The 20082-nt window shown below is 47.4% G+C and overlaps 1 protein-coding gene across 5 annotated transcripts; it reads right to left on the minus strand.

Moving 5' to 3' along the window:
- Positions 1-1390: 1390 nt before the first annotated feature.
- On the minus strand, positions 1391-20023 carry MANSC1 (MANSC domain containing 1). Of its 5 annotated transcripts, XR_014026899.1 has the most exons (7): positions 19842-20023; positions 16497-16815; positions 14837-14977; positions 11383-12316; positions 6790-6976; positions 3177-3476; positions 1391-1497 (listed from the first exon to the last, which is right to left on the minus strand). XR_014026899.1 is itself a non-coding variant. In XM_081331073.1 (4 exons), the coding sequence occupies exons 2-4, from the start codon at positions 16714-16716 to the stop codon at positions 11559-11561; spliced, it is 1119 nt and encodes a 372-aa protein (XP_081187199.1). In that variant the 5' UTR covers positions 16717-16815; positions 19842-20023; the 3' UTR covers positions 10420-11558. The 5 variants fall into 5 exon arrangements, 3 of the variants coding, with proteins under 3 accessions (XP_081187199.1, XP_081187200.1, XP_081187201.1); XR_014026900.1 differs by having other exon boundaries at positions 1391-3476; XM_081331073.1 differs by lacking the exons at positions 1391-1497; positions 3177-3476; positions 6790-6976 and having other exon boundaries at positions 10420-12316.
- Positions 20024-20082: the final 59 nt, after the last annotated feature.

Genomic DNA, 20082 nt, shown 5'->3' on the forward strand with positions numbered 1-20082 from the left:
CAGGGGCGCATCCCGTCTCCGCCCTGGCGCTGCCGCTGCTGCCGCTGCTGCTGCCGGGCTGGCCGAGGCGGGCGCCCTCCTCCTCCTCCTCCTCCTCCCGCGGCTCCTCCTCCTCCTCCTCCTTCCCCTCGCAGCCGCCCCCGGAGGCGACGCGGCCTCCCTCCTCCCAGCCAGGCCAGGGAGGCTCTGACGGCGGAGCGGGCGAGCTCGGCCCCTTCACGCCGCCGCCAGGAGCCGCCCCTGCCGCATTCCGAAGGGACTCCTTTGCCCCCCCTCCCGCACGCACGCACGCACGCAGGAACGCGGCCTCGGCTGCCGCGCGCTCTCGGGCCCCGGCCTGGTCGGAACTACTTTCGGGGCAGGCGCGCAGGCACAAAGGCGGCGCCGCTCGCGCCAGGTGAACCGTCCCGCGGCGGGGGGGGGGCAGAGGTGCGGGGGATCGCCTCAGAGCGGCGCGTCGGGCCGGGCCCGCCATCCCCGCGAGGTCGGCCGGGCGGGCGGGCGAAGGGGCATCGTCGGCCGGGGAGCTGCCCGCCCGACGCCTCCTTTCTTCCCGAGGAACCCGGCCCGGCTTTGTCCCCTTTGTCTTCCAGGGGACGCCGCGCCCGCAGCGAGCCCACCGGCCGGCGGGAAACTCGGCTCTGCGCGTTGCCCCGCGGGGCGGCGGGTTAAGCGAGGGTTGAAGGCGGCGTGTTGGGCCGGTGGGGGTCTTCCCGGGGCTCTCCGTGGACCCCGCCGCCGCCCCTCCCCCTCCACTGCGCCAGGAACGAAGCCAGAGCGAGATCCGGGTTAGGAGTCGTGTGAACGCGGAGAAGGGTGTCGAGGGGCAGCTCCCTGAGCCAGAGGGAGCCGGGCCAGGGAAAGAAGAGCCGGGCCGACCAGCCCTCGCAGAAATCCATGTGAGCGAAGGTGTTCAGAGCTTGTGTAAAAATCACCCTCTAGTCCAGGGGTAGGCAACCTTGGCTCTTTTATGACTCACGGACTTCAACTCCCAGAATTCCTGAGCCAGCATGGCTGGCTCAGGAATTCTGGGAGTTGAAGTCCGTGAGTCATAAAAGAGCCAAGGTTGCCTACCCCTGCTCTAGTCAGAGGGGATCCCGTCATCGCCCCGAACTGGGAGTGGGGGATTAAACCCCATGGCTGGGTTTGGCTGGATCTCTAAGACAAAAGCATTTAGGACTTCTTCATAAGCTCTTGACCCTTCATAGCTAGTAAAGAATATGAAAGAAAACACAGAGTCAGAGAGGAGGAGGAAGAGAGGGGAGAAAAGAGTATTTCCAGGTTGGCTCTTTGGCGGGGAAAAATCTCCAAGCGACCTTGTATTCCTCAAGAGAATTTTGAAGGAAGGAAGTTTAGAATAGAATAGAAAAGAACAGAGAATAGAACAGAATATAGAACAGAAACTTTATTGTCACTTTGAATATACACTAATCGTCACAAATTAAAATGGAATTTCACTGCATACGGCTCTCAAAGGGTCGCCACCTCCGATATACACTACATAAGTACGACAAAAATAAATACAGAATTAACAATATAGAGTTTTTTATGTAATACGGGGCTACAGTGCCTTTCGTTAAACCTAAAATTATTTTGCACTTTTTGCGCTGATGTATTATCACAGAACACAACGTGGTTGTATTTACAAAAATCTAAAGCATATTTTTCCCGGTATTGAGTCACTATCTGTTGGGTCTGCTCACTCAAAAGCTTAAAAAAAAACACCTGAATTTATAAACTTAATTGCAGGAAAATTGAACCTTTATGAACGCCAATCGTATTTTCAAGTTTTTCCCCCCTTTTGTTCAATTGTGTCCAGTTTCAGAGACTGGCATGGCATGGTTTCCCAGAGCGGTTTGCCATTGCCTTCTGCTTAGGGCTGAGAGAGAGTAACTGGCTCAGAATTACCCAGCTGGCTTTGTGCTTAAGATTGGACTAGATCAGAAGAACTCAAGGTCCCCCCCCCCCCCGTTTTTTAGCCTGATGTCTTCATCACTAGGCCCAACTGGCTTTCTATTACAAGTCCTCGAGTTACAATCATAATGGAGACTGCCCTTCACTATTGTGACGTGATGGTTGTAATGCAGTTGATCATATGGCCGACCCTATCTTAGGACCTTTATTGTGGTCGTTAAGGGAATCACCAGGGTCATTAAGCAAACCCATGGTTTGCTTCGAGCGCAGTTTGGCTGGAAACCAGAGGTAAATGCCAGTTTTTGTCAAACCCACATTAAAATGTGGTCATGTGACCATGGGACGGCTGACTCAGTTGCCCAGGGTCAGAAGTGAGTGATGTGTCCATGGAGGAGCCAAACTGTTGGAACTTTGGAGGTGATTTGACTTAGCCAGTTTAGAAGATACAGTTGTGTACGGACATCAAGAGAGCCAGTTTGGCTTAGTAGTGGTTAAAGGTGTTGGCCCGGAAGCCAGGAGACTGTGACTGCATAAGCCATGAATGCAGGCTGGCCCCTGGATTTTGGGGCAGCGCACTCAGGGCCCGTTTGCACAATCGTAAACCAGCCAATCCCATTTTAGCCAAGAGTGCCGTGCAGATGTGGGTGATAACGTGTGCGGTTCAGGCAGGGCACCCCACAAAAGAGGATCAATTAAGTAAGTTTCTTTCATTCACCCAAGGTACGTGGGGCGGGACAGGCTAAAGAAGCATCTTCATTGGGATGACTCAATTACTTACACAAGCTGGCTGGGTTTGCACGTGCCAAGCTCATGCTTAGCCAAATCATAGCTTATTCAGTTAATTCAGTATGCTGGTTAATGCCTACAATAAAGGTTGGTTTGATCCAGTTGGCTCAGACTTTTTTAAGCTGGGCTGTGGCTAGTTTATGATGTGATTTTAGAGCCACGTTCACAGTTTAGCATTATTTCACAACTGATAAAGGTGAGTGTTTGACAGAGGAAGTACAAGCTGATAAAGGGCTAAGGACCCTCCTCCCCCCCTTTGTCCCTCCAAATTGTTCCCATCTGACCGATTTCCATTATGCGTGATACCATGTAAGGGTGGCAGAACTCGAGATAGATTAGCTTGGGGGAAAAAGGAGAGAAATTTTGGCTAGAAGCTTAGGCTGTGTTATCTGTAAGGCAGGGTTAGGGTTCTTCAGCTCAATTATTTATTTAAAACGTCAAGACATCTGGAGAACTTAAAGTTTCTTTTTTCCTACCTTTTGGGAGTGCTTGAGTCTTAGTTGAGAAAACATGCTGTTGTTGTTGTAAGGGGATCGGGTTTTAACCACCAAACCCTGAAACATTATTTTCTTTCGGTTTGCAAAATACTCCACAGATGGACCCCATTAGCTTGCCCTAGGAATCCTTTGAAACCATAGCAAGTTGTAAATGTCTTTCTGCTCTGAAATCTCTAGTGGAATCCGGGATTTTGCAGGACAGGTTCCAAAATACTTGCATTGTGCCTTTGAAAATGGAAGAATGGAATGGAGTTTGTCACGTATTAAAGTCTGTTTCTCCTGGAATAAAAGTAAAAATAAATAACGTTTCGGAATATTTTTACTACAAGCAGTCCTCAACTTATAGCCATTCGTTTAGCAACTGCTCGAAGTTAACTTGGCACTGAACAAAAGTGACTTAACAGACATTTCTTGCAGCATCCTTAATATTAATAAATTAAATGGTCACAGAAGACACCCTGAGCCCTGCCCCATTTTACAACCTTTTTTGGCACAGTTGTTAAGCGAATCAGTGCAATTGTTACCAGTGAATCCCCACTGATTAAAATTCTGGCACTTGACGACCAATATGACAGTCGTAGAGTCGTCCCAGGATCGTGTGATCACCATTTGCAGTCACATGCAAAGTCAGTGGGCAAAGCTGGATTCTCTTCATGGCCATGTGATTCGCTTAACAACTGTGGTGAAAAAAGTTGTAAAATGGGCGCGACTCCCTTAACTGCTGCCCTGCTTAGCGGTGGAAATTTTGGTCCCAATTGTGCTTAAAAGTCAAAGACTACCTGAAACTGCAGGTACAGAAGAACAATATTTGGCATCTAGGAATGAAGAAAAACGTACTAGTTTAAAAGGTCAGTAGAGTTCAAAAGGCATCTGAGATACCCTGGAAAGAGTTCTCTGTTCTTACGTTCTGCCCCAATCTCCGCAAAGAAAAAAAGAACTAGTTCTACGGCAGGAGTATCCAACCTTGGCATCTTTAAGATGGTGGCCCTGAGCAGGGGGCTGGACTAGAAAACCTCCAGGGGGTCCTTCCAGCTCTGTTCTGTTCTATGGACTTCAATTCCCAGAATCCCCCAGCCATTCCACCAGCCTCCTCTTGCGAGGTTCTGTCATTCAAGGCAAATGCTGGCTGGATCTTGGCAGCTGTCTCGTGGGCAATGCCTACCTCATTTTCCCAGTTTCCTGAGCAATTTTGTAACAGCATTTGTAGGGGATTTAAAATCTGAAGTACGGTAGGTTGGAAGACGGAAACTGCTCATTTTCTTTTACGAGGGAAAGAAATGGTGGAAATGCATTTCACAATTAAAGGGAATCCTGATTGTCAACTCTCATAAGCGAGAGCCAGTTTGGTTGAGTTCAGTTCTCTAGACCTGCCATCGGAAGCCCTCAGCTTCCTAAAAACAACCCTGCTATAATAAGAATGACATCCTGTCCTGCTCATTCTGCGTACAGCGCAGTTTCCAAGCATTTTTTCCAAGGCAGATTCCTCTAGAGGACATTGCGATACCTCCCCTCCTCCTTACCTGGGAATAATCCAGAATTGCCACAGGCACACCTTAGTATTTACAGAATTGTTGGAAGGCAGCTGGACTAAACGCCTTCCTTTTGCAGCCTGCGGCCTCTGCAGGGAGGGATGCTGAAAATTCAAGTGATGGTCACAGCCATTGCCAGCCCACCGAGTCCAGACGGGAAGCACAACCAGGTGGGCTAGTTCCACATTATTGCAAGGTTACATTAACAAACTTGCAAGTCTGAAAGTACATTTCTCTCTCTTCCCTTCCCCGTCATCTTCACAACCCAAGAAACGAGGGAGGGTCCCTGGAGAAACGTTTAGCACGCCCCTCCCCCTCTCCTGGCTCTTAGAAGACGGTTCCCTCCGGTGCTTCCCTTCCAGCTGTCCCCCAAAGTCGCTGCCTGCACCCTTACAGCTGCGCCCCTGGGGTTGGACTGCCCGGTTGGGGCCACCAGCTTGCCTTTTCTGACGGCCCTCCCTGCAAACGGCCCTGTCTACAAAATCCCAGACATGAGATGGGTCACATTGTAGGGGAGATGGGAGGGAGGGATGGATGGATGGATGGATAGATAGATAATGGATGGATAGATAGATAAGAGGATGGATGGATGATGGATAAATGGATAGACAGACAGACAGACAGATAGCATCTGAAGAGTTCCACTGAGAAGACACATTTTAGATATTTGGTATCTTTTTCAAAGTGCTGTAGCCCTTAAGCACTTTTTCCTGGTAGGACCAGGCCCTCCTGTAGCTCAGAGTGCCAGGACAAGAAATGATGAAACCTGGATAGGGGTTATCTGGTAAGATAGTTTCCAGAGCTCTTTGTTTTGCTCCTTAGAACAGTTGTAAAAAAAAAAAGTTGGAATGCCTTTAAAATCTCAAAAGAAGTTTGTAGAGCACAAACAAGTTCTTGGAACTTGCAGAGTGCAAACACGAAAGAGAAGACCTCCAAAATATCTTCCAACTCTACCATTCTATGAAACTCCCGATTTAATCTCAACTTATTGGGAGATTTTTTTCCCCTTTCAAACAATGCATTGCCACTCTGTTTTCCAATGCAAACTTCTCGAATAAAGCAATTGTGATTTTAGTGCTTGGAAGAACCGGGAACATTTAATTAGCAATTTGTAACATCCTGCAGTTAAAAATCTGTCTGTCTTTCTAGAAACCAGAAACATGCAAGGATTTAAAAGGAAAAAAAAAGCCAGGAAGGGCTCTGTCACCAGTCATTCAAAGTCCTGCCCCATTTTTATGTGCATTTCAAAATGGGCCCTGTTAGTGGCAAACGTCATGAGTTTGGATCTATGTGGTTTCATGTTTATCTGCTTGTATGGATTTACTTTGTATGCCACAGAGTCCATTGGAGTTGGGCAGCTAGAACAAATTTAAATAAAGTTATAATCCACTGCATGAGATGCCTGGAGCATATTCCCAGGAAAGATTTATATAGTATGTGCCTTCACAGACCCGTAAACAAACACACCTTGTGTTGAAAAGGAAGAATGGCAAAAAAACCAACCAACCCCCCCCCCCCCCAGAGACTGTGGGAATTACCTGTCAGGATCTTTAATAAGATGTAGTAGATAGGATTCTGGCTTTCTTGCCTTAATGAACCGGTTAACATCCACAGTGCAATAAATCTCTTTGGCCTCTTCTTAATTGCCCCTGTAATGAATGCTAACTTGGCTCTTTCACGATGAAGTTGGTTTTTCTCATTCCTTTTCTCAAATCTCAGCACCTGGAGATAAGCTGCAGAAGCGTTCCCGTGTGCTTTAAGAGGATCCATTCAAATTGTGAAGGGTTCTTGACTTCTTATTTCCCTCACTTCCGTAGCCTGGCATTAAGAATTGGGAATTTCCTCCTTCTATTCAGCCTGCCTCTTCCTCCTCCTCCTCCTCATCTCATCTGGATGTGAAACTGTGTGTGTGTCCTGACACAGATTTTGGCCCCTTCTGTAAGCCCATTTGAGGTACATTGGGTCAAAAATGGTTGCCTTATGATGCCCTGTCTCACTCAACTGAAGGTGACAGACACAGAGATGGAAGTGTTTTAGTAGTATACAGTACAGGTAATCCTCACCTTAACAACAGTTCCTTTAGCGACCATTCAAAGTTACAACACCACTGAAAAAATGACTTATGACCATTTGTCACACGGCCATTGCAGCATCCCCAGGGTCGCGGGATCAAAATCCAGACGTTTGGCAACGGACTCCTATTTATGACGGTTGGCAGCGTCCCAGCGTCCCGTGATCACTTTTGGCGACCTTAACAAGAAGCAAAGTCAAAGGGGAAGCCTAGATCCACTTAACAACCGCGTTACTAACTTAAAACCGCAAGTGGTTCGCTTAACAGCCGTGGCAAGAAAAGTCGTAAAATGGGGCAAAACTCACTTAACAATTGTCTTGCTTAGCAACAGAAATGTTGGGCTCACTTGCGATGGTAACTGGAGGCTTTTCACATATAACCTATAAAGTGGAATTCCCCAAAGGCCTTCCAGGGCGCCCCTCGCTTGCTTTCTCTTATCACAACATTGATCTTCCTGTGTGTGGCAACCACACGGTTGTTATCTCCGCTCTTTCAACACAGGCCTGGGGAAAGAAGGCCCCCATCGCAGGCCCCTGATCTCCCCTCCCCCCAGGGTTTCAAGAGATAATGCAAACCTAGGTAAACTTGCGCCCCCCCCCCCCTTTCCAGGTGTTTATTTTTTCCTTTTTTCCCTCCGGATGCCTGGTGGATCCTGGCCAGGTCTCCTTTAGGCAGAGCTTGAAGCTCCCGGTCATTCGGCGTCCTGAGTCCTTGCAGCAAAACGTTTCCTTCCCAGCCCCCACTGACCGATCCAGGGGCAGCTTTTGCCACGGCTGCCACTGTCCTGCCAGCCCACGGAAGGTGCCCACGTGTGCCGCACGGAGGGTGCACATTAAAAAAGGGGCGGCGCTTTGGTTGCAATTGTGACTGCCAAGTTGATTTTTTTTCCCCCCTCACCCCAACAGATTCAGGTACCCCTTGACTTACAACCCTTTGTTTAGTGACCGTTCCAAGTTACAACGGCACTGAAAAAAGTGACCCGTGACCATTTTTCACACGGCCATTGTGGCATCCCCACGTCCACGCGATTTGCATTCAGAGGCTTGACCACTGACTCACGTTTATGACGGTTCCAGCGTCCTGGGGGTCTTGTGGTCCTCTTTGGGGAACTTCTGACAAGCAAAGTCAGTGGGGGAGCCGGATTCACCGAACAACCGCAGTGGCTTACTTAACAGCTGTGGCGATGGAGGTCGTAAAACGGGGCAAAACTCACTTAACAGCTGGCTCGCTTAGCAACAGAAATTTGGGGCTCAATTCTGCCTATACGTCGAGGACTACTTGTACGTCCGGCCAGTTTGACACCCCTGTTCTAGATTATTTGGTATCTTTTCACAGTGCTGTAGCCCTTAAGCCCTCTTTTCCTGGCAGGACCAGGCCCTCCGGGAATGTGTTGGACAGAGGCTGATGGTCAAGAACCAATGGATATTCCAGGCTGTGGCACAGCTGCAAAAGTGCAGACGGGCATCTCTTGTTTTTTCTGCCCTGGGAAAAGAAGCGAGGGAAGGGATAAAGGCAACAATCACCAGGGCCCAGTTTGCAAGGGACGGAAGTTCAGAATAGCCGCATCCTTTTAATCTTTGCTGCCCTCTACCGTTCATTTTACCGTATTTATTTAGTAGGCAAATTTATCATCATCATCTTCATCATTTTAGCCATTGTCTATCCCGGGGGGTCTTCAAACTTGGCCCTTTTATGACTTGTGGACTCCCAGAATTCCTCAGGCAGTGTGTCCACAACTTTGAAGGGCCCTGGTCTATCCACTGTAGTGGAAACGAGCTGGACACACAGCAAGAACCGAGGGCAGGTAGACCAAAGCAGTCATAGAGTGGATCCCACCTGATCAAAAATGTCCACAGAAAAGACCTAAAGCGAGATAGATCAATGACATCAGCAAGCATGGCGGGCCCCATTGGCAAAAAAAAAGTCCAGGACCATCTGGGTTGCAAACAAATTTATATGGCCACCCAACTCAGAGACTGCGACTCCAAGGTGACTTTCAATATTAAAAATTCACTCCCTCCCTCCTTCGTACTTAGCCTGAAGAATTTTACGACCGCCATTCAGAAATATTTTCAAACGGAATCAAATACTAAAGACTCTTCTACATGTTGGATGGTGTTTTCCTTTAAATATCCCTTCCAGTAATCCCTCCCCCCCCCCAGCCGGTTCCTGGAACAGCATTCCTATCTTTTTTTTTATTCTTGGTTACTAGTACTTCTCAAAGGTGTTAAACTAAGCAGCATATTGGTGGCACTGTTGCAAATTCAACTGGCCACAAAGAAACTCTGCATAAATGTGGGGTTTCTTAATGAATGGACGCACTCCATCTAGTGACAGAATTAATACACAAATTAATAATAATAATAATAATAATAATAATAATAATAATAATAATAATAATAATAATAATAATAAAATTAATTTCTATACCGCCCTTCTCCCGAAGGACTCAGGGCGGTGTACAGGGCAATACAATAAAATATAATATATAAAAGTTTAAAAAAATATTAAATATTACAGCCCAATTCAATAAGTTAATACAATAACATTAAAATACCCCTAAACCCATCAGACCAGGCCGGCTTGTTCAAATTAATATGTTTTTAGGTCACGTCGGAAGGAGCGAAGGTCGGGAGCCGTCCGGAGCTCCACCGGTAAACGGTTCCAAAGGTCTGGCGCGCCCACAGAGAACGCCCTCCCCCTGCGGGCCGCCAGTCGACACTCTTTGACTGACGGCACCCTGAGGAGGCCCTCTCTGTGGGAGCGCACTGGGCGGAGGGAGGTCAATGCCGGCCGCAGGTGCTCCCGTAAGCACTATTACTGCAGAAGAAAGCCAGGTTGCTGAAGTGGTTAAAAAAAAATGAAGGGTAACGGTTCCCCATCCAGTCGTGTCCAACTCTAGAGCTCCGTGCTCATCTCTTTTTCTTGACCGAGGGCGCCAGCGCTGTCCACATAATTTCCACGGTCATGTGGCCAGCATGGCTGTACGCCAAAGGTTCAAAAAACACTGATAACCTTCCCACCGAAGGGATGTTGTTAGTTGTGGTGTCCGATCTGTCGCGACCCCATGAACGACGTTCCTCCAGGCCTTCCTCTCCTCTACCATCTTCTGGAGTCCATTTAGGCTCACGCCTCCTGCTTCAGTGACTCCATCCAGCCACCTCATTATCTCTCGTCCCCTTCTTCTCTTGCCCTCCACCTTTCCCAGCATTCGGCTCTTCTCCAGTGAGTCCTTCCTTCTCATTCGGTGGCCCATTTATCTAGTCGCATTTGCATGCTTTTGAACTGCTAGGTGGCCAGGAGCTGGAGCAAGGAACAGGGAGCTCACCCCGTCGCATGGCGCTTGGGTTTCCAACCTGGGCTGTCAGCTTCCCAGCTCAACATCTTTAACTGCTGAGCCATTGTGCCCCCCTCCTTTAGGCTAAACGCAGTTGGCTGAAAATCCAAGTGACGAGGAGTTCTAGTCACACCTTAGGCACAAAAGACCCCGAAGATGCTTTGTAGCCTTTTCCAAGTGGCATACTTCGTATCTAAAATTTGAGTTAGATGATGCCTCCTGAACGCAGCGCTCCAAAGCATTGAAAAGATCCGTTTCAAACTGATCACGAAATACAGTACAACATATTAAAAAGGAAATGATTGCCCGAACACTGCTTGAATTTATTTTAAACCTTTTAAAATCAATTCAGATTTTATTATTGCTTAAATAATTGACAGGAGAATCACTTCCAAAGTGGGGGGAATTTAAGTGAAAAAATAGTTTAAAAATATTACATCTGAGCTGCAAGAATCTGCGTAAACACTAGGGGGCAGCAAGGAAATAGAGCTCTTCTTCTGTCACCATCTAGTGGCTATTCCTGAGTTTTGTAGCTGGATACAGGCATCCTCGACTTCCGCCACAACTGGAGCCAGAATTTCCATGGCTAAGCAAGGCAGTTGTCAAGTGAGTCACACCCGTTTTTACCTTTTTTGCCATAGTGGTTAAATGAATCACACGATTGTCGAGTGGGTCCAGCTTTCCCCCAGCGACTTTTGCTTGTTGGAAGATGGCTGGGAAAGCTGGGGGGAAAATGGGGACGCCGCCAGTCACGCAAAGACCGGTTGTCACTTTTCTCAGTGCTGTTGTGATTTTTTTAATGGGTTGCTAAACAATGTCTGTAAGCTGAGGACTACCTGTACGGTGAGCGCTAACGTAAGCCAATTTCTCCTTCTATATCAAGAGAGAGAGAGAGAGAGAGAGAGATGAACAGTTGCCATGCGTTGTTTGCTCTAAATGATTTTTGCACACAGCATGGCACTGCACTCCAGGACCAAATCAATGTTTTGCCTTTTAAAACTAAAATAATTCTCCTCCTTGGCAGATATTTTTCATGCCAGGGCTGTAACAGACGAAAGGATGACAGGAACTGGATTGACTCTGGGAAGAAGCGGTCGCCAAAGTGCTCCGATGGAGACTTATTTGCCCCACGGTGCCCAAAAGCGAATTAAGGATGTACTCCTCAAATGAACAGGACTGCGCTCCTACACTTTCTACAGACTTTCTGGGTTGGGAAGGAGCAACGGGCTATCACTAGGTGAGATCTACCGTATATGCAGCATCAACAAGGAAGGAGATCGTGAGGGAAAGCAACATATTATGAAATCAATGCAGCGTTGTGATTTGGGCGGGTAGAACTGCATTAGGCCAAACCCACTCCATCTTCTTTTTCCTGAAGGCCACACGCGGGCCACTGGGGTGCCTCCAAGTCCCTCTTATCGTGTTCACATATTGGTGTACATGTCATTGATCAGGTAGTCCAGCCTGGTGTAGCGCTGTGGCTGGCGTGAGCTGAAGAGTCTCCCCCCTATCAGCACCACTGCTAAGAAAAAAAACAGCACCCCGAAAAACAAGGCAGCAAAGAGGATGGCTTGGTTACTCAGCAGAGAGAAATCGTTTCCGGCTGGGCTGCCGTCAGGGCCGAAGCCTCCCAGGCTAAGTTCTCCATCGCTAAGGTGGGAATTGGGAAGAGAAGCCGGTGGACTGGGCGGAGTGGATGACAACGAGCCGAAATCGGGAGGGCCGGTTTCGGAAAGAAGCCAGGGCTTGGGAGGGGTGCCCTTGCGGGGCTGGGCCGCCTCTGTCTTTCCGGCATCAGGTGCAGAAGTAGGGATGTGGCCAGCAGAACCGTGAAGGGCTGCAGCACCGACAGTCCTGCTGGTCGAAGAGTCACGGGTGGCAAAGGGCAGCTTAACAGCAGTAGGTCGTTGGGTGGTGCTGGCAGGACTGCTGCTTTCACGCAGCAGAGACGAAGCGAAGGTCTCCCCAGCGTTTGTCCTTCCAGCCTTGGGACGCTGGGAGGGCCCACCCGCTTTGTCCCTGGGATGCTCTGCAGGGCCAGAGAGGAGTTCTTCTTTCTGAGAGGTCCTGGGCAAGGAGTCCGGTCTACCCAGCGGCCTTGGAGGACCAAACCCAGCTGCTTGTGGGGATGAAGAATGAGGGAGTCTGTATAAGGTCGGAGCTGGTTTGGGCACCTCTTTGTCTAAAAAAATGAAACGGAAGAGAGATTATTCTCTACGCCTCAGCAGAAAAAACAAAAACCCTCAAGACGCATCAAGAAGTCATCATGAATGGGCCTTAAATCACTACAAGATCAATCCCATGAATTTCTTAGAGCAGAGAAACAGAGCCTCGCTCCGTTTGCTCGTATGAAAGTAAAAGCATACCTAGCTCAAAAAATGAGTCTGAAAGGGGTTTATCTGGACAGCCATTTCTAATCCCAGAAATCGGAAGGCTGTAGATTTTGGCAGGTGAGTTGGAAATGTTTGAAGCCATAAAAATCTCATGGAATATTTCTTTTTTACAGAATGCTTCTATCGGTTGGTTCATGAATAATAATAATAATTTGTTGGAAGGGACCTTGGAGGTCATCTAGTCCAACCCCCTGCTAAGGCAGGAAACCCTATACCATTTCAGACAAATGGCTGTCCAGTCTCTTCTTAAAAACCTCCAGTGTTGGAGCATTCACCACCTCTGGAGGCAGGTTGTTCCACTGGTTAATTGTTCTAACTGTCAGGAAGTTTCTCCTTAGTTCTAGGTTGCTTCTCTCCTTGACTAGTTTCCATCCGTTGCTTCTTGTTCTGCCTTCAGGCGCTTTGGAGAATAGCTTGGCTCCCTCTTCTTTGTGGTAGCCCCTGAGATATTGGAACACTGCTATCATGTCACCCCTCACCCTTCTCTTCATTAAACTACACATACCCAATTCCAGCAACCGTTCCCTATTTGTTTTAGCCTCCAGTCCCCCAATCATCTTTGTTGCTCTTCTCTGCACTCTTTCCAGAGTTTTGACATCTTTTTTACATCGTGGTGACCAAAACTGGATGCAGTATTCCAGGTGTGGCCTTACCAAGGCATTGTAAAGAGGTATTAGTACTTCACGTGATCTTGATTCTATTCCTCTGTTAATGCAGCCTAGCACTGTGTTGGCTTTTTTGGCAGCTGCAGCACACTGCTGGCTCATATTTAAGTGTTTTTCCACTAGGACTCCGAGATCCCTCTCACAGTTACTACTATCGAGCAAGGTACCACCTATACTATACCTGTGCATTTGATTTTTCCTGCCTAAATGTAGAACCTTACTTTTTTCACCATTGAATTTCATTTTGTTAGATAGCGCCCAGTGTTCAAGTCTGTCCAGATCCTACTGTATCTTAAGCCTATCTTCTGGAGTATTGGCTATTCCTGCCAGCTTGGTGTCATCTGCAAATTTGATGAGTTCCCCATCTATCCCCTCATCCAAATCGTTGATGAAGATATTGAAGAGCACTGGGCCCAGAACAGAGCCCTGGGGCACCCCACTACACACTTCCTTCCATGTAGATGCAGTTCCATTGAGTACCACACGCTGAGTACGGCCTGTCAGCCAGCTACGAATCCATCTGGGGGTGATGCTATCTAACCCACATTTTTCTATTTTATCAAGTAGTAGGTTGTGATCTACTTTATCAAATGCCTTACTGAAATCCAAGTAAATTAAATCTACAGCATTCCTCTGGTCCACTAGTTTTGTCACTTGGTCAAAGAATGCAATAAGGTTTGTCTGGCACGATCTGTTTTTGACAAACCCATGTTGGCTTTTAGTGATAACTTTGTTCGCATCAAGGTGTTCGCTGATTTGTTGTTTGATTATCTTTTCCAGAATCTTCCCAGGTATTGAGGTCAGGCTGATAGGTCTGTAGTTTCCTGGATCTGTTTTTTTCCCCTTTTTTGAAGATGGGAACTACATCAGCTCTCTTCCAGGATTACAAAAGACTCAAGAGTCACCCATTTATCGAAACTATTGTTGTTGTAATCGTTTGGAAGATTGTGGTACTTAAAAACCCGGCACGTCAGTCCTGGGGAAAGGAACGCTCCACTCAAATTTAATTTAGTGCTAATACGTGCTTAACAATCATCAATCGATTTAAGGAAGAATTATGATAAAGATGAGATTTTTCATAGTTTATATTCCATTAAAAGAATCTATCCAGAGACTCTCTTCAATATCATTGTGCTTTTAAGTATATGGCTTGCTTTGCAAAAACAAAACAAAACACCACATAGTATTTGTGGATAAAAACTAAATATCACCCTCAAGTAAGAATGCCAATGGCTTAAAAACAGTCACTTATTCATTGCATTGTGTGATGGAATGTAGTCCAGTGTTGCAAAAGGAATCTTTTCCTCCTGCAGTTAGAGATTACATTCCACCACACACTGATATATAACTAGCAAATGAATAGAATAACAACTCTGGAAAAAAAAACCTGATTATTTTCCTATGATATCACCAGAAATCACTAAAGGCTCGATTTTGGGAAAAACTATTTTTCTGGCGTGTGACAGAAGAGGATTCGGCTTCTTTTATAACAACATTTGCTGCTTTCCATTTTTGAAGGGACGTCTGCGAAGTTTCACTTACAAAAACTTTTAAAGCTGGCTACAGTGAAAACTGCTTGGAGAATATAATGACATTTCCTACAAATGACTAATTTAACTGGTCGATCAGCGGATTTTCATTTACCTTCTATTATTCTGTACGTGAGCAATCCTAACGCTTGTTTCACAGGACAGGTTTCCTGAGCAGGAAAATAAAATTGATAGCAATTTGGAGATCCGCCTTTCATTCTGGTGTTAAAGATCACGTAGTTGCACACCTTATCATCTAGAAAAGATAAAAAGAAAGAAAATGTGTTTTAACAGCAAGCTTTGCACTTGTCTTACAATCATCTAATAATTCCATGTGAGTTTTCTAGGTGGAGTTCTCAAAAACAATTAAATCCATAAATAAGTATACAGAGGCCCACCACCATCTCAAAAGCCCCAGGTGCAGCTATTCAACCTGTGCACGATAGAATTGTCCTTGGGTTCATCAGCATCTTTGTTGGATGTGCTCTCCTGCCTGCCTATACAGGTTGTCCTTGTTTAGCGACAGTCTTATACACTGACTGATTGCAGCTACGAGGGTGACAAAAGGGGTCACTTTATAGCCAGTCTTTGCATTTACATCCTCCAGAGGTCTGTAAAGCAAAGGAAAACTGAAAGAAGATTGTAAGAATAGACGCAGTCTCATTTAACAACCACGTTGCTTAATCTCCAAGTTATTGGTCCCCTCTGTGGTCACTGAACAAGGACTATCTGCAATTCCAACTTTTATTCTTACAGAGAATTTCTTTTCACCAAAGTCCTAGTGTTAAAAACAAAAGAAGTTCCTCCACCATTCTGCCCACGAGCGCTGAGCAGTCTACGTGACCCCATCCTTTTTTCCAGGATCCAATCTGGGGGGGGGGTCATCCTTTTTTTTATTCTCCTCTTAATCCTGTGGGTTGGATTCCTCAGAACCCATTCCCAGTGGGGAGATTTAGACTGAATAGCGAAGAATTTATCTCGGATCACGAGGGAGCTACACAAGGGAGGAAATGCAAACCCAGAGGTTGGCTCAGAGCCCAGGATAAGGACCGTGTGTTTTTGCGAAGGAAAATAAAACCGAGGCAGAGTGGACGAGGGCGGAGGCCACCCGTGGGCGAAAGCCTGGGTAACAGAGCAAATGGGCAGAGCAGAGGCCAGTCTGCATCAGCGGCAAAAATGCAGCCGTACCAGATACATTGACGAGAAGAGGCACATTGCATCAACTGAAACTGGTTTTCCGGAGTTTTTTTGGGGCCAGATTTATGCTCTCCCCAACTGGGGCTACCAAGGTAGGAGTCCAGGAATGCATTCATCCCGGGAGCTGGAATCCAACCTGTTAGAAAAAAAGCCTGAGGGGGGATTGGCTTCCACATGGAGTTACGCCCTCCTGGCAGTTTTTTCGGATCTACTGAATGACTCTCCAGCCCCAAGGAAGGGGTGGTGGGCAAGCCCCCCTAAGACGCTAAAGCAGAGAGACAGGGGTGACATTGCTACGTAGCTCTGGGGTTCTGGACAATCTGTGCTCTGGGAGCACAACTGAACATTTTCTTCTTGAACACCCGCAAGCAAGAGAAGGACAAGCCATTCATCCCGGCCTGCATGTAGCAAGCGCAGGCTCTCCGTGCAACCAAACGGAACGAGCACCGTTACTGCAATGTGCAGACGAGGCCAGTCATTTGTAAATAAACCCCGTTATACACAACAGTCCATAACACACCCAGGAGGCTTCCTTCTAACCGTAGCACATTACTCTGCCCGAAATCTGTGGCCCTTACCTGTTATTCTGTCCAAGCAGCAAGTCTCCACACAGGCTTCCGGAGACGGGGCATAGATCGGATCCGTCCCCCTGATGCCTTTGGAAAAGGCCGCAGGGATATCGACCGTGATGTTTTCCATCTTCTCTGAGGAACAGATTTGGCTCTGGGATGCTTCCACCAGGACCAAAAACAGCACTGCTGGCACACAGGCCAAGCACCGTGTGGTCCGGACGGCCATTGTTTCCTCTCGGTATGACGGGCTCTGGAAAGTTCTTTTGTTCACAACTATTTTCCGCTCAGGGTATCCAAGATGGCCACACGCCTCGGAATTCTTCAGCTAAGGAAAAGGAGACGATAATGGGAGGTAAAAACACTGTAGAAGGAACTCCCTGTAGTGAAATAATCACATGTCACATCATGAGTCAAAGCACCAGGTGTGTCAGCAGCTACCTATCGCAAAAAGGTTCAGCCTGGCTTGACTAATTGGGACGTAAAGGAACTTTACCTTGATAAGAAACCAGCTTAAGGGGGAGAAGGAAAGCAGCGTGACCTCGAGCATGTTGCAACAACATTCCAAAGCAGTGAGAGGAGTTATGCTTCTCTCAAAATCCTGGGATATCAAGAGGCTCGCTGTGACCCCCGATAGGAAGAAGTAAAAAGCAATGAAAAGCCCTGGGCGAAAAGGGCATTTGATGGAACACAGATTTCTAGCACGAAGTACGAGAAACCAAAGGCGTGCCGTACGCCATTCAGAGTTACTTTGACATGGGTAGCTACATAAATATGATAAACGCATGAAAGAAAGGAACCTCGCTGAGGAATTCTGGGAGTTGAAGTCCACAAGTCATAAAAGGGCCAAGTCTGAAGACCCGTTTTAAGTAGATCAGAGAACTCCATAAAAATGTCCAGCCATATGAGGAAGATTAAAGACCATTAAAGACAACTGATCTTGAGATTAAAGGAAATGACAAACTACCCTGAAGCTTTTAATATACACAATCCTTCATGGAAAGGGTAAAAACAAACACGTTCATGCAAAGAAGAACGTTTGCAAAGAAAGAAAGTCAGTGAGAAAACCAGCCGGTCAATGGGAAAGCTTCAATCCCAAATGAAATGCCCATTGTTTAAAACCCCGGGAGGAGGAGGAGGAGCGAAAGCGCTAACGGTAATATATCCATAAATCTGGATAGGTCCATATGCTCAGAGACTGGAAAACATCTAACCGTCTAAAATGTGCCAATAGAGTCACTTGCACAAATGTATCACACAAATATTTGCTTTAAAACATTACAGGAAAAAATGTCAAATGAGCAGGCAAGCAAAAGGACGGGAGATCAGATCAGTATCACAAAATGAATAATGGAGAGAAGAACATTTGAGACGGCTTATCTTTTTGGGGTTTTTTTATATTATTTTATTAGTTTTCTATATTTAAAATTCATAAGCGCTTGGTAAACAAGGTGTTGTCTGCATCCATTTGTTTTACTTGGTATTACACATTATTACCATGCGTACCTTTCTTTCGTTGAATACAGCAAAATCACGATAGGGTATGGACCACCCTCTCAGTGTCAAGCAACCGGGGAGTGTAAATGAGAGGTAATTTTCTTGTCTGGGGTTCCAACTTAATTAAAGAGAGCCAGGATGTTGGAGAAGTAAACAGGAGACTAAATAGGAGTCCATGATAGCTTAAATAATATATAAAGCATAAGAACAAAGACCAGACTATTTAGAGGAGTGTTCTTTTTAGAGGTAATCTGCAATTCTGAAAGTCTGACAATGACAAAGAGAAGGAAGACTAACCCATTAAGTCATCTGGAGACTACCATGAACTACTACAAAGGTCCATCAATCAGTTGTAGACCAAATAAAGACTGGTGGCTTAGCTGACATAACAAGCAACAAAAGATCAACAAACAGAAACTCACATATTTTGGGTGATGGACTAGAAAAAAACAGGAGGGATTAAAGTTATGGTGAATGGTTGGGATCCAAGAGATTACAGTATTGTTCTTGGAAGAGTTACACACAGGCAAGTCATCGTGAAAAGCTTTTGCCTGTCACCATCACTAAGAGCCAACTAAATGATGCGTAACTAAGTTGGGGCAACTCCTCCTCACTGAAAGGCCCACTGGCCCCTAACTTTGTAATTTGGAGCCTAACATGCAGAAAAGTATTTTTTTGAAAAAGAGAGGAGAAATATCAGGCTGTGCAAAAAACTCTGAAGCATTTCCTAGTTTGAGCTACCTTTGGAGGGCCAACAAGCCTTCCCAGGGATGGTGTTTCTCCTCTTCAACCGTCTCCACCAGTTAGCAAAAAGTATCCTATCCTCCCAGCCAATCTCCTAATTTCCCCCAAGGCCAGCCTTGGAGAACAGGCCCACTTTAGGATGTGACTTCAGGACATTGTGCCTGAGGGGATGAGGGAAGAAACTCCTTAAGACAGGGCTCTCCAAACTTGGCAACTCTAAGACTTGTGGACTTCAACTCCCAGAATTCCCCAGACAGTGCATGAAGCAGGAGAACCTATACCAGGGGTAGGCAACCTCGGCTCTTTTATGACTCATGGACTTCAACTCCCAGAATTCCTGAGCCAGCATAGCTGGCTCAGGAATCCTGGGAGTTGAAGTCCATGAGTCATAAGAGAGCCGAGGTTGCCTACCCCTGACCTATACCATCTTCGACAAGTGACTAGTCTCTTCTTAAAAACCTCCAGTGATGGAGCGCCCACGATTTCTGGTGGCAAGCTGTTCCACTGGTTGATTGTCCTCACTGTCAGGAAGTTTCTCCTTAATTCCAGGTTGCTTCCCTCTTTGATCAGTTTCCAACCGTTGTTTCTCGTCCTTCTCTCTGGTGTTCTGGTGAACAATGTGACCCCCTCTTCTTCCTTGTGGCAGCCCCTCAGATACTGGATCGCTGCTATCGTGTCTCCCCTATTTCTTCTTTTCTTTAGACCGGCCAGACCCAAGTCCCGCAGCCCTTCTTCGTACGCTTTAGTCTCCAGGCCTTGGATCATCTTAGCTGCTCTTCTCTGAATTTTTTCCAGACTCTCAACACCTTTTTTTGTGGTAGGGTGACCCAAACTGCCTGCAGTGTTCCAGGCGGGGCCTCACTGGGGCTTCGTAAAGCGGTACGAATACTCCATTCCGTGCCTCTGCTTATACAACCCAGGACCGCATTCGCCTTTTTGGCCGCTGCTGCGGCTCCTGCCCCCTGGTCGCCCTACGTGCGCAGGCTCTGCGGGGAGCCGGGCCAGGGAAGCGGCCCCGGAGGAGGACCTGGGCGGGGAGAGGCGAAGGGGCGCGGACGGGGCCCCCCCGCTCCCCCCCAGCCCTCCTTCCCCCCCCTTCCCGCCCGGGCTCACCCCCGGCCTGGCGGCTCCTTCCTCTGCCCGGGGCGGGGACGGGCTGCAGGACGCACCTCATCCGGCCGGGCTCCCGGAACGAGGCCCGCCGTCCGACACCGGCACCTGTCCGGGAGGTCGCCGCTTTCCCCGAGCGGAGCCGGCCGCGGACAGGAAGCGGAAGCGGAAGCGCCGGGCGAGGGGCGAGGGGGCGTGGCCAGACCTCTCGGGGAGCCTTTCCGGCCGGGCCGCGCGCAGACGC

This window comes from Vipera berus (genome assembly GCF_964194415.1).
Source record: "Vipera berus genome assembly, chromosome: 6".
Classification (NCBI taxonomy): domain Eukaryota; kingdom Metazoa; phylum Chordata; class Lepidosauria; order Squamata; family Viperidae; genus Vipera; species Vipera berus.